A 14,114-nucleotide genomic window follows, 5' to 3' on the forward strand; every position below is an offset into this window, starting at 1 on the left:
AGCACATTACATCCTAACTTTACTCTTCCTTATAATTTAATTTGTTTTACTTGTTCTAACACATGTCCGGGAAGCTTTTTTTTTTTTCAAACGTGGATTTCTATCTATTTAATTACGAAACAATATAGTTCATACAAAAGAGTGCATAGCACCGAATATCCAAATATATTGAACTAGTGGAACATCAACCAACTATTGTCGATCATCTACAAAACAGAGTAACATATCAAAAAAAGAAATCAAACTAATATCTCTAATAACACTAAAATCAATCACTAATATCAATCACACTTGTGGGGAAGAGGAGCTAGAATCAAGTAAAGACCAATCAAGAAACAATAATCCAGCTGCTTCATCAATGACATCATAGATATCTCTGTCATCCGACTTTTCTAAACCAAGAGAAGGCCCCACGTTTGAATCCATAAGAGAGCTTGCTATGTCATGCGAGTTTGTATATGAGAGTACTATTAGGGTACTTATCTGAGTCAAAGGAGAAACATCGAAAGATATAATCAATGATAATTTAAAATATAAATTATCTAAACGGACCTTACACTGATAAATAGTTAAAGCAATTATAGAAGATACTATAGAACTAATATATGATACTGGTGCATGTCGAAAACAAATTTTATTCCTAGTCAACCAAAAAATCCATAAAGTACTAGCCCTAATTAACTCAATCAATAATGAATCCTTTAAAGTTATCAAATAATAAAAAATCTAAAAGCCAGACACTTGTGTACAATTAAATACAAAATTGTTATGATTATCAATCCAAAACCACAAAGTAAAAATAAGTGGACAAGTAATTAAGTCCGGAAAGCTCTTTGATTTTCTTTAATTCTCTTTAACACATGTCCTTACACATGGATGCATAATAACATAAATATCATTTTCAATATAAGCGTTGTTGGCCATAACATAGCGTATAAGCAATTTAGATACATACATGGTAGGTAGGACTGGTAATGAGCCATCTCGGTCCGAGCTATATCAAACTTATAGTTCACTTGTTTTAGTAACGAGGGAGTTATGAGCGAGTCAATATTTGGATTCGAGTTGAAAAAGTGACTCGTGGCTCGCTTGTTTTGGCAACGAGTGAGCTCAGCCAGCTCATGAAAGCTCGTGGACTAAAAACTCAAATATACTAGATAACGTATTATAAAGTCAACTATCATAAATTAAGTTTGTAACTAAATTCATATATACTAAAATACTAAATCTCCAAATTCATACAAAAATAGTTCACAAAATAAATTAATACAAGCTAAATTTACATAAATTCATACAAATTCACAAATTTATATCAATTCATAAATTCATACTTAGACCAAGCTGGCTCGCCAGCAAGTTCAAACTTGTTAATTTTGGATCGAGCTAGTGATGATCTGGCTCGTTAATAGCTCAGTCCACTAATGAACGAGTTGTTAACAAGTGAGTCAGATACGAGTCACGATCGATCCACGAGCTATGAGCTTCTTTTGCCACCCCTAATGGTAGGATATGCAGACAAGAGTATTTGGATGTGTAATAGTATAAATTTTATTCAAAACTTACAAATCAAATAGAATATTTGAGAATTTTTTTTATAAAATTAAGCAAAAATAATATACTAATATAATCTTAAATCTATCAAATAAAAGTCTGATATCATTAATTTTTATACGCCTGAAAATTTTAAAAACTGAATTACATTCCTGTACAAATCCGGAACGCTGTGACCCGTTAGCTATAATTCCAATCCGTTAACTAAATTATATTCTTGTACAACTTCCAGATAACTCCAATCCAGAGCAAACTTTTAGATCCCTTAGCCAATCCGACCCATCTATCGGCCCATTAATCCGTTAATATTCCGGCCCACTGGATCGAAAATTTTCAGCAGTCTCCCTCGTATGCGCGCGAAAATGAGAGGGAAAGAGCGAAAGGAAGTACCACCTTAGATAACAGTATATTTGTGTTTATATATGGGCCATGCGATCAGAATCCGCACGATTATTAAAAGGGCCCCGTGCATACCACCTCGGGCCGGATTTGCTAGAATTCTGATCGGACGGTCCGGATCTAAATAATCTGTTACCTCAGAGTATATGGCCTCGAGAGGGAAAGAGAGAGAGAGGGTGAGTGAGAGGGTGGAAGGGAGATGAGAGCGGGAAAGCCAAGAGAGTGGATCCGATGCGACGAGAGCGGGAGGGAGATGGTTTCCAGAGTCCTTTCGGAAAGACCTTTTATCGTACCGGTACCGCCTCTTCATCGCGTACCGCTCCGCCTCGGTAACATAGTCGAGATCTCTGGTCCTTCGAACTCCGCCAAATCCCAGGTCCTTGTCCAGGTAGGTCAAGTCACTGTGTAAATTCTTGTTCACCTGTTCGTTTTCCTTATTAGACCAACTAGTATCTGTTTCCTGGTAGGTTTTAATCAGATTATGTAATCAGTTATTTGCTAGTTTTATCAGACTGTGGTGCACTTTATCATGCCTAAGGAGTGGGGAGGAATCCAATTTGGAGGACTAGAGAGGAAAGCCGTGTTCTTTGACCTTGATTGCCGATTTGACGTGTTACGGCTATCCCAACTCTTGACACATAGGATCAACGAAACATGTGTTGATTATAACTTTTTTGGATGTAACTTTTATTCTTTTTCCCCTTTTATTGTCATTATAAAATTAACCATATTTTGTTCAGGTTCAATCAGTAAAGCAGCATTCGATAAGCTGTTTCACAGCTGCATGAACCGTTTCCTATATGTATGCTGCTACAGTAGCTGTGAATTCTTATCTTCACTGAAGGCAGGTATCTACTTTCTATTTCTTTCCATCAAATTTTCTCATAAAACCTCTTTGCACCTTAGAAACAAAGGGCACAGGTCTTGATGTGGTGTTTTCTCATTCTAAAGGAACTGCGTTACCAAATCCAAAGGAAAGATGAAGCTGTTGGTAGTGGTGTTCATTTCCTTTTGATTGACAGGTGATTTATTTCCATATATTTTTTTCAATTATTTACGGGTATTAGTTTCAATGTAGTACTTACTGAACACTTGATTGGAAATCTATTTCTCTGAAACATGTCTAGCATTGGCGCATTTCATTGGATTGATCGTTCAAATCAACTCCGCGGAGTTTGTAAAGGGTAATAAATATATAATTAAGTACCTTGTATTTTTCTATTATTTATGTTCATTTTAATCCTACTCAGGAACATATTACCAAATATTCTGTGTAATTTTGATGTGTGGTTTGTAATTTTTTGGCGTTATTAATATGAGATATATTTGCTTGGTTGTTCTACTCTCTTGTTATTTTGTTTGGTTTCCTGTTTTATTCATGATAAAATGTTCTATGCAGGAAGAGCATTTCCCCACAGAGCTTTCAAGAAGCAATTGTGCATGAATTACATGAACTCTTATTATTGCAACCATTGCTGGTGCTGGCTACAAAAGCAACTTTTTTGCGAACTGAAACTCCAAATGAATTTCAAAGGTGGACTTTTTTTTTTGTTCCTGGATATAGAAGCCGTCTAAATTCTATGCAACAAGGACCATCAATCAAATGAGTTTTCTGGAAAAAAAGAGACCTCAATTAATGTTGTGTTAATTCCTTATGAGATTGAATTTTAAAATAATTCACTTGCGATTGCATTACTATAATAGGAGTTCCATTTCCAACATCAGTGGAGAGAGAAACCTCTTTTTTCGTGAATATATGCCTGCAGTATGGCAGGTAATCTATTGAGCATGTTTTTTGAGAATCGTTTCATCTTCTTATAAAAGACGGCATATGAATTACTTGATATAATTTACTTTTTTTTTTGTTCTTATAATGTTTCTTCACCTACATATTTTTTTTATTATTTTTTCACAAATTTCAGTCTCTCGTCACTCACAGGATACAACTGCACTCTTCAGGTTTGCTACTTATATAGTATTTTCAAATATATCCAATTCTTTTTTTCTTTTATGGCAAGAGTAAAGCTAATTAAATGGCCTTCGTTTCATTGAAGCAATTTTATTTTGGGTAGAACTAAGGATTTGGATTCTAATCTTGATGTACCCAATTTCTCTCTATTCAAAATGTTTTAATGAGTGAGGCTACGATACTTTGCAAAGCTCAGATCGGTCCGTGCTATGGATCCATATCTCTGTTTCTAAAGCCCAAACAATCAATCCGAACTACTCAATATGATCTCCATAGGAAAACATACTTGGACACCAAATTTTACAAACTTTTTACTATTTTTTTAAGCAGGTAGAAAATCACTACTTTCGGATGGATAAAATCTTTAGATCATGTGATTTTCTACCTATCTAAAAAAATAGTAAAAAGTTCCCAAAAAATGTAAAATTTAGCCTCCAAGTACATTTTTATATGGAGATCGTGTTGAATGGTTCGGATCGATTGTTTAAACTTTGTAAATGGAGATATTGACCCATAGCACAAACCTTTCCACGTTTTGCAAAGTAACATAGACTCACTCATGTTTTAATAGTATCTTCTTTGCTATATGCAGATGAGTGTTTATCAAATGGGTCTGAACCCATATCCAATTATACATCGGAGTGGCTGCAGCCTCCAGTAAATATGAAAGACAGATTTATGGTCAAAGACGTAAGGGCCACCCCCCCTTCCCCCCTCCTTACATTAAGGAAGAGTGGAAGACAATGAATAGAAGAAATAATAAAATTTGAGTGAGGCTATGGTATTATGCATAGTGCACTTTTGGCCAGTACAGATCCATATCTTCATTCTCAAAGTCTTAGTAGTCGATCCGAACCGTTCATCATGATCTCCATACGAAAATGTATTTGGAGACCAGATTTTACATTTGATAGAAACTTTTTACTATTATTTAGATAGGTAGAAAATCATTACTTTCGGATGGTCCATAATCTTTACATCAAGTGATTTTCTACATATCTAAAGAAAGTAGTAAAAAAAATTTAAAATTTGGTCTTCAAGTACATTTTCATATAGTAATCATTCTGAGCGGTATGGATCGGCAGTTTGGATTTTGAAATTGGAGATATGAATCGATAGTACGGACCGAAGTGCACTATGCATAGTACCATAGTCTCATTCATTTTCATCAATGGATTGACTTGAAGTAAAAATTTTATGTATCTCCTGAATTTTTAGGATGGAATCTTCTTGACATAGTTGATGAATTTACTACTAGACATGGCCTCCTGTGCATGTGTGTGAATGAGAGAGCAGAGAAGAGAGAGGTGCAAGATTCTGCATATGTCAACCTCACCAATTCAAAACGCTAGAATAATACAGGTAATTGCTGTTAGTCGTTTTGAGGTTAGCTGGCTCGCGGTTTTACTTGTTTGATTTCTTTCATGATTGAGGGATCCAGGGTTTTATATGATGACAATGAATTTTCTATTAATAAATTAATCAGATTCCTAGCTGTAAACTCCTGAGGTTGTTCTAAGTTCTACCTTGAAAGTAATGTATTTATGTATTTATGTTAAAAATATAATAAAATTGGAGTTTGGTTTTTATAGGATCAAATTGCATATAATTATTTACAAAAGACTCTTGATAGTCTGGGTTCTTAATCTTGTATAAGATGAACTATGAATTTATGATTTTCTTGTGTATTGTATTAGTGTATTGCTCTTGAAATAGAACAAAATCAGTGTTTTACAATTTCGTTTGGAATTTAAATGGAAAGAAAAGACACGGTTATGTGATCTCACCATAAACATGTGATTGGATCCCTTTTATCTTTAATAGTAGTTTCTTTTAGTTAGACTTCTTTATTATGGATAAAGAAGTTTCAGAAAAATGTTGTATTCGTCCTTTAAAATTTATGTTAGCTACTGTTCTTCACTAAAGAATTGGTATTTTTGTTCAAATCTATCTCTGACTCATTTTATAAAGCATGAACCGTTTACGTAGTATCGTATTCGATAAGACGGGTATAGATAATTTTTTTTTTTTGTTAACTTATTGGGTAGGGGTATGGGTAAGGATTTTTTTTCGTTAGATAAACCAGTATGGGTACGGGTAAAGGTTATTTCATACCCGTTGGGTAACGGTAACTATATAAAATAAATTATATCATAAGAATAATATTATGCTAAACATTTTACTTTTTTATTTGAATGTTGTATTATTTAGTTAAGGATTTGAATTTGTTAGAAGAGATATTTGTGATTTTGATTTTTTTTTGCTTAATAAAAAACTATTACTTAGAATTAATTGCATATTTTTTTTTAATTTTATATTAGTAATTGTGATTGTATATAGAGGAGGGTTCAAATGCCTCCATGTTTTTGTGCCTCCATCATGCTTCCATCTCTCTCCATCATTTTCAAAGTTCAAACAGTCGATCCGAACCGCTCAACCTAACCTCCATACTAAAATATGTTTGGAGACCAAATTTTATATTTTTAGGATTTTTTTACTATTTTTTTAGATAGGTACAAAATCAGTAAATCCGAACCATCTAAAAACAACAGTATTTTTGTAACTATTTAAAAAAATAGTAAAAAAATTCCTAAAAATATAAAATTTGGTCTCCAAACATATTTTAGTATGGAGGTTAGGTTGAGCGGTTCGGATCGACTGTTTGAACTTTGAAAATGATGGAGAGAGATGGAGGCACAAAAACATGGAGGCATTTGAACCCTCCTCTTGTATATATATGATATGATAAGTTTTAATAGTTTATTTGTAAAAATAATAAAACTATTATATGTATGTTTTGTGTTATTCGTTCACTACCGTTTTGTTACTCGCTAATTTTAACGGATATGGGTAGGGCAAAGCAAATTCTTAACGGGTATGGATAAAGTATGAGTAAGATTAATTTTTAATGGATATGAGTATGAAAATGGTTCCACCCTACCGTATGGTACCCAATGACACCCCTATATGAGCGCACTAAAACAAGAACTTGTGTGAACGCAAATCATTTTTGGGAAATAAACCTTGAACTGGCTCTTTAGCTTCTAGAAAATTCAAACATTCCAAAATAAAAGAATCTGACAGTTTAGTAGTTCAACTGGATTTTCAACCTCTCAATTTTTTTTTTTTTTCATTCAAACCTCTCAATTCAAAAGCTCAATATAATCATAATCATTTGAAAAGTAAGACTGCGTCAGTGACCAAACCAGATGACATAATGCTTTCATCATTCTGATGTCATGTTTTCATCTTTTTTTTGCTTGGAATAATTTTCTTATGCATCCTTACACCTTGCACAAACACCTTGGAACAATTTAATCTTTTATATATTATAATATTTAAAAAGTTTTATATGGTTAATGGTTTAGTTCTCATGAAATACTATATGTGAGTTTGTAACTTAGTGGTTAGATTTTACTTTGTGGCCGTAGAGATTTGAGGTTAAGTTTATGTTGCCATACATTAATTTATTTAATATCTCAGTGACTCAGTCCCTCAATCTATTTTTTTTTTTGTTTTCGTTCCTGAATGGAGTGCATAACATGAAGCATGTGTGTACCTATTTGAAAGCCATAGCAGGATGATGGTACGAAAAAACAAGAGGTGGTACCAAACAGAGAAACAATTTTCTAAATAGCTTGCTACAGTGCTAATATGTAGAAAAACTCTAAAGCTATGGAAAAAGATTTATTAATACATTTTTTTATTAATTCATACTATTGTATACTGATATAAGGTGGCATTTGGTGCATGAGTAATCGGTCCAATATTAACAAAAAAAAAATCATGGAGGGTGAGTTCTGATTTTTATCAAAATGCTATGTGATTTGTTCTGGACCAATATAGTATTCTATTTCATATTATTAAAATGCTATATGATTCGCTTTAACGTATAAGGTATCTTCCACTCCCTCTTTAATTTCCTTTTATTCTTTTATATGTATTTACTTATTGAATCTTTTTGGAATTTGTTTATTATTTTGATTCATTAAAAGATTATTTGGTTAACGTAACTCATTATATATGTGACATCTGACATTGCTTTTGCTGTAGGCTGTAGCAATCATAGCTCGCTATAATTTTTATTAAGACGTCACCATTACAAAATTCTAACTTGCTATTAAATATTACGGGAAAAGAAAAACCAAATATTTTTTGTACTGTCCAAACATTCAAGAGATTATAACAGTCTCTGATGCCTGTAAGGCTGTAACTAGGTCAGAAATCAAGTATCTTTCCAGGATACATGCACATGACAACATGTGTGTGAACAAAATCTCACAAGAATATACACCTTGATTTTCTTCTTCTTTTATTTATTATTGTAAAATCAAATTAACCCCAACCGTTCATAAGCAAGAAAATCGGGAACTTGAGAACAACTCTGTTAGTGTAATTTGGCATCACCCCAATTAAGACTCCAACAAGAGCCAAAATTTTTGGAGACTTTTAGAACTAACACGAATGTACTAGTCTACTGAGAGACCTTTACCAGAAAAATTACATTTGGTACTTATAAACATGTTATTTTTCTATGAACCTGTTTTCACGTTTAGAGGGGTCAGGGACAGGGAGGCATTATTTGAAGGTATGAAGCTTATATTTAAAAAAAATAATATCTGTAACCATGATATTAGGGATTTTATACTAAGGTATGAAACTTATGCAACAACGTTGAGATTTGCAGTTATCTTGCATGTGAAGCCATTGAACTGGTATTATTAATTAGATATATGATCAGTGGCGTAGTCACGAGATAAGCAAAATAAATTATTATTATATTAATAATTATTATTAATATTTTATTTAAATTATTAAATTATAAAATATTATTAAATAATTTTTATTGGAAGCATAATCAGTAATTAACTATGAATTAAAATCGAGAAAATCAGTAGAAATCAACCGAAATAGATCGAAAACTCGATTTTTTTCGAAAGTTTACTTTGAAGCATAGTTCACAATACTCTTCTATTAAAATTCAGCTCATTTTAGATAGTTAAATGTAATAAAAATAATTTAATTCATTACATTAAATTTCAGTATATTACTTTATAAAACATTTTAGTCTATTCCTTTCACTAAAAAATTAACAAATTTATCGTGGTTCCACTATTAAATCATTCTTATTCACCTTCATCTTGTCGGTATATTTCAAAATAGATTGATGAAAGACTACCAAAATTGTAACGACTCGGCTAATTTCACTAATCGAGAGCTTTGATTCAATCAGGAGTAGACAAAACTCAAATTCAATGGTAGACAAAACACAAATTGAAACCAACTATATACGAACTTGGTACCGTATTTCAAAATCCAGGAGTAGGCGACTGAGAATCGGTCTCTTTTGTATTTATGCATACAAGACTTACAAGTACAAGACTTAAGTACATAAAAAAATTCCCTCTTTTGTATTTATGCATTTTTTTTCTACTTTCTTTTCAAGCTTTGACTTAGTCGAGTAAACTGCTTAATTATAGCCATAGATTTAACTAAACGGACACAATCCCTTCAGTGCTGTGCGGTCGTTAAGCCTTATCATTAGAGCCTCAGTACTTGAAAAAAATTTGACCATATATATACCTTCTGTTATATTTTTATATATGCTTTCCTTTCAACCTGTGACTTAATCTAGTAAATTGCTTAATTATAGCCATGGATTTATTGACGACGTGTCGTGTGGTTGTTAAACCTTATCACGTGAGCTTCGGTTCTTGGAAGAATTTGATAAGGATTCTGATCGAATTTTCTTTCATTGATTCTTAGGAAATCTCGAAGAATCGAAAATATATGAGATTTTTTTTTTATTTGCGATGGGAGTTAAAATTCTCAAATTATTATAAACATGTACTAATTTCGAATCTATGAATCTTTTTTAAAAAATTATGTTTTAACCAATATTACTAGTAACTAGTAAGTGATTTTTATTAATATATATTAAAAATAATAATAATTTAACTAATATGACTAGTATTCGCTAGTATGATAATCACAATTCACAATATATCTTTTAAATTGTGAGATATATGAGCAGGCGTAATTTACACTATAAAATTGCTTGAAAATCAAGCCTTTTTATCACTCATACACTATTATCCGATTTTTTTATTATTATCCATAATTAATATTAAATTTTAGAAAATATCCAAATTGGGCTTGAAATTCCAGAAGTACCCATTCCGGAAAAAAAATTTCCGGAACCAACCTCTAAATCCGGAAAAATTATTTCCGAAATCCCAATTCTATTTCCGGAAAAAAAATTTCCGGAATCAGAGGCGTTACGGAAATTTTTTTTCCGGAATGGCCATTGCCTATAAAAACCCCCCGCGCCTTCCATTTTCCTTCTCCTTCGGCCTCTCTTCAAGCTTCCTTCTTCAAGGTAATTTTTATTTTTATAATTTATAATTTATTATTTATTTAAATATTTAATTTTAAATGGTGTAGAATAATGTCCAAATAATTTAGAAATTTAGAAAACACCAAAATGGTTTAGAATAGTTTAGAAAATACCAAACGGTGTAGAAAATTATCCTATTAATGTAGAAAATTATTCGATTAATTTAGGAATTTTTTAGGAATCTCTTTTCTTTTAGGAAAAATTTCAGAGCTCTGACCGTTTGATCGATCAGATCTGCGATTCAGGTTTTTATATTTATATTGTTTTAATTTTAATTTAAAATATAATTAATTAGTTCATTTTAAATGGTTTAGAATATTGTCTTATTAATTTAGAAAATTTTAAACTTGTGTAGAATAATTTAGAAAATACCAAAATGGTGTAGAATAATGTGAAAAATACCAAAATGGTGTAGAATAATTTAGAAAATACCATAATGGTGTAGATTAATTTAGAAAATTTCCAAATGGTGTAGAATAATTTAGAAAACACCAAAATGTGTAGAATAATTTTATTTTAATTCCAAAATAGTCTAGAATAATTTAGAAAATAACAAAATTGTCCAGAAAATTACCTTATTATTTTATCAATTTACAAAATTGTCCAGAAAACTATTTTATTAATAACAAAATGGTGTAGAATAATTTGGAAAATTTTAAGGTGATTTACAATATTGTTCGAATTTTGTAGTATGACAGACCAAGTACTTAAGCATAGATTTAGCCCCTTGTTGTGGATAGTTCACGGCAATCACAGGGTATCTGAGGCGTCTAAGGAGGTAATCATTTACCTATTTCGTTTTTCATAACTCTGCAAGTAATCAAATAATATTGTAATTAATTTTTTATTTTATTTTAGAGTAAAGATATTTTAACCGTGAGACATTATCGGCACAAATGCGAGTATGATGAGAGGTACGCACCATTTTTAATTCGAATGGGCTTATATCAGCTCGCGACATTGCCCGATATCGCCCTCGATGCGGCCCTCATTCACGGACTTGTCGAGCGGTGGCGTCCGGAGACGCACACTTTTCATCTTCCCTTCGGAGAGATGACAGGTATTAACTAATTGAGAATTATTTTTATTTGATTTTTTTACTGACAAGTTAAATAAATTACAGTTAGTCTGGAGGACGTGAGTTGTCTGTGGGGTTTGCCTATTACGGGGGATCCAGTAACGGGAATTACAGACTCGGCGAGTTTTCAAGGCCGACTGTATGAGTTGCTAGGCGTGAAAGATAATGAAGTGAAAGGGTTAATGAAAAAGAGGGCAAGAGATATGCACGACATGCTTGTGGCCAAAAAAGCACTCCGTGAGCGCTTCCAAAAATTACCAACAGATGCGATCGAGGAACAATTGAAGTGGTTAGTATTTTTTTTATTTACAACCCTATTCGTATTTGTTATTTTAAATCTATAAATCCTCAGATTCTACAATTGTCTGTGGATTAGGTATGTTCGTGAATTTCTCCTCGACATGCTAGGGAATACAATGTTTCCTGACAGTAGCGGGGACGGAATACCGCTGTGGTATCTCAGCATGATTGAAAACTTGGACGAGTCGATAAATTACAATTGGGGCGGAGCTGTTCTCGCTTATTTATATCGAAATTTCTGTCTCGCATCCAGCCCTTCATGCCACTCCATGCATGGTCCCACCATGCTTCTGCAACACTGGTCGTGGACCCGATTTCAAATTCACCGACCGTTACTGGGATCTAAACCGAAATAAGGCGCAGAAACACAAGATACATGTCCAGCCTTTGCTGACATGTGGAAAGGCCCACATAATTGGGAAAACTCGTCCCATGGTGGAACCGCCGGTCCAAGTATCCCCCGCGACCAGCTTCAGCAACTGACAGATAACATGGTGAATTGGCAGCCATATGCATCTGTTTACCACGACCTTTCGAGAAGAACCCGGGCAGACCAGGTACACTGTAATAAAGTCGTATTCTTTCTTTTATTCATGTCATTACAATTATAATTTCTACCTAACATTGCAACTCTAAATTTGTCAGCCGTACTACTTGTACCGCTGTAACACTGTGAACTTTTAAAATTCAGATTAATGAAAATAATATGTGGTTAAATCAAATAATATATATATACGTATATACGAAATTAGTGATGTGGATGGTGAAAAATAATTATACGATTAATTGTGTTAAGAGATAGGAGCAATTGGGGTTATATAAATCATTTAAACAATATCGAACAAGTGGAGGGTTTATTTTGCAAAAATACCACTTACAAGTGGGGGCCCCTTGTCATTCCCTCCTCTTCCCCTCCTTCCTTTCCTTTCCTGCCCTCATCTCTTTTCTTTTTTTTTCCTTTGTTTCCGCCAAGAGAGAAAGAACGAGAGAGAGAGAGAGTGAGAGAGAGACACCCCGGTGACCATTTTGCCCGAAAACCGAGATCTAGGAAGAGGAGCTCAAATCTCGCACATCCATCCGCTCCATTGGTAATTCTCGTTTCTATTTCTCTCTCGTTTCGTGATTCCTTGTTTTTAGGGTTTCGGTGAAAACCCGTAGAATCGTACCAAATTGATTATTCCGTGCCTTTGTTGTTTATATAGTGTAAATTGACTGATTCCGTGTTCCAAAGTGCAACCAAATTCCAAATTACGGATTTTCCCAAAAATTGATTAGGGTTTAAATTGTAAAAGTGCCGGAATTTAATAAATTGACCTATGGATAGATCCTAACGAGCACGGCTAGCGGGATTGACGAGCTTACCGAGTCGCGAGATCGCGGACCCTCTACGTGCCCTACATAACCAGGTGCGGGGGTTCACGGGATCTGTTTTGGGGTTTATTCGTAGAACTAAATAACGGTGCATATTATTATATTTATGTTGATTGCTTGATTTAAATAAACTGTGCATAGCATGTTGAATCTCTGATTGAAAGCATTTGTTGCCGCATTGCATTAATTGTGATATTAGTGTAATTGAATTGTATAACTGTTATGATCCTCATGTTGGTACGGTTTATCGATTGTTGATCTGTCGTTTTGAATAAGTGAGTGGAACCACAGTATGACTTGGATTGATTGTGTGAAGTGAACAGTGTATCATAGTGGAAAGTCTAGCTAGCTACTAGACTTTCATCCAGGACCCTTATGCGCATCTGGAGAATGGCCCTAGTGAACCCAGTACCGGTTGGGTAAGGGAAGTGCAGTGTAATTTTTGGTAGAACTGTGGTTCAGTGGTTCAGTGATTCAGTGAAAGTGTCAGTGATTCTTTTTGAGAAAAATTGATATTCTGTTGCATATTCGCGGAATATGCCCGTGTATATTTTAAGTGATGAATTGATGAAATTGTATGACTTGAAACCAGAAATTAGAACTGTTAAGCCGGAGGTGACCGATAGTTGATATCTGTACCTCATAACCAGACTTATATATATTATATCTGTGAAACCAAATCTTTCTGGAAATTCGTTGATTGATGTTGATTTTATGTGAATTGAAATCCGTTTGAATCTATTCCCGGTACATGTGCATTTATTATTACTGGTAAATGAATAAATAGATGCCCTATTGCTAGTGTATTTAGTTCTGGTGATGGATTTCGCACAAATCCAGTAGCCCTTTAAATTCCGCACTGAGAAAACGGATGACAGGTTTTCTCACCCCCTCCCCTCGGGGAATTTTTCCCTTTGAACTGATATGTGCAGGTAAACGCGAGTGAAGTGGGACTCGGGCTCGACTCGTGAGTATAGGCCGAGCTAATAGGTTATGCCAAACCTTTTTGTACCCATTTTGAATGTGTAGTTGAACCCGTAGTCGGTTAT

At 33.6% G+C, this 14,114-nt stretch overlaps 1 protein-coding gene and 1 long non-coding RNA gene across 6 annotated transcripts; both read left to right on the forward strand.

Annotated features, from left to right (window-relative positions):
* Positions 1-2,107: 2,107 nt before the first annotated feature.
* Positions 2,108-5,510, forward strand: XRCC2 (homolog of X-ray repair cross complementing 2 (XRCC2)). Of its 5 annotated transcripts, none has more exons than XR_013518561.1 (9): positions 2,108-2,338; positions 2,462-2,794; positions 2,902-2,972; positions 3,078-3,134; positions 3,350-3,484; positions 3,655-3,724; positions 3,890-3,909; positions 4,512-4,609; positions 5,138-5,510. XR_013518561.1 is itself a non-coding variant. In XM_078326176.1 (9 exons), the coding sequence occupies exons 1-9, from the start codon at positions 2,150-2,152 to the stop codon at positions 4,664-4,666; spliced, it is 972 nt and encodes a 323-aa protein (XP_078182302.1). In that variant the 5' UTR covers positions 2,108-2,149; the 3' UTR covers positions 4,667-5,510. The 5 variants fall into 5 exon arrangements, 4 of the variants coding, with proteins under 4 accessions (XP_078182302.1, XP_078182301.1, XP_078182303.1 ...); XM_078326176.1 differs by having other exon boundaries at positions 2,453-2,606; positions 2,691-2,794; positions 3,873-3,909; positions 4,512-5,510; XM_078326175.1 differs by having other exon boundaries at positions 3,873-3,909.
* A 5,471-nt stretch (positions 5,511-10,981) lies between these two features.
* Positions 10,982-11,546, forward strand: LOC144575384 (uncharacterized). The gene is made up of 3 exons (XR_013518435.1): positions 10,982-11,094; positions 11,175-11,376; positions 11,440-11,546. It is a non-coding gene; the product is annotated as an uncharacterized LOC144575384 (long non-coding RNA).
* Positions 11,547-14,114: the final 2,568 nt, after the last annotated feature.

The sequence above is a fragment of the Carex rostrata genome, chromosome 24 (assembly GCF_964058835.1).
Source record: "Carex rostrata chromosome 24, lpCarRost1.2, whole genome shotgun sequence".
In the NCBI taxonomy this organism is placed as follows: Eukaryota; Viridiplantae; Streptophyta; class Magnoliopsida; order Poales; family Cyperaceae; genus Carex; species Carex rostrata.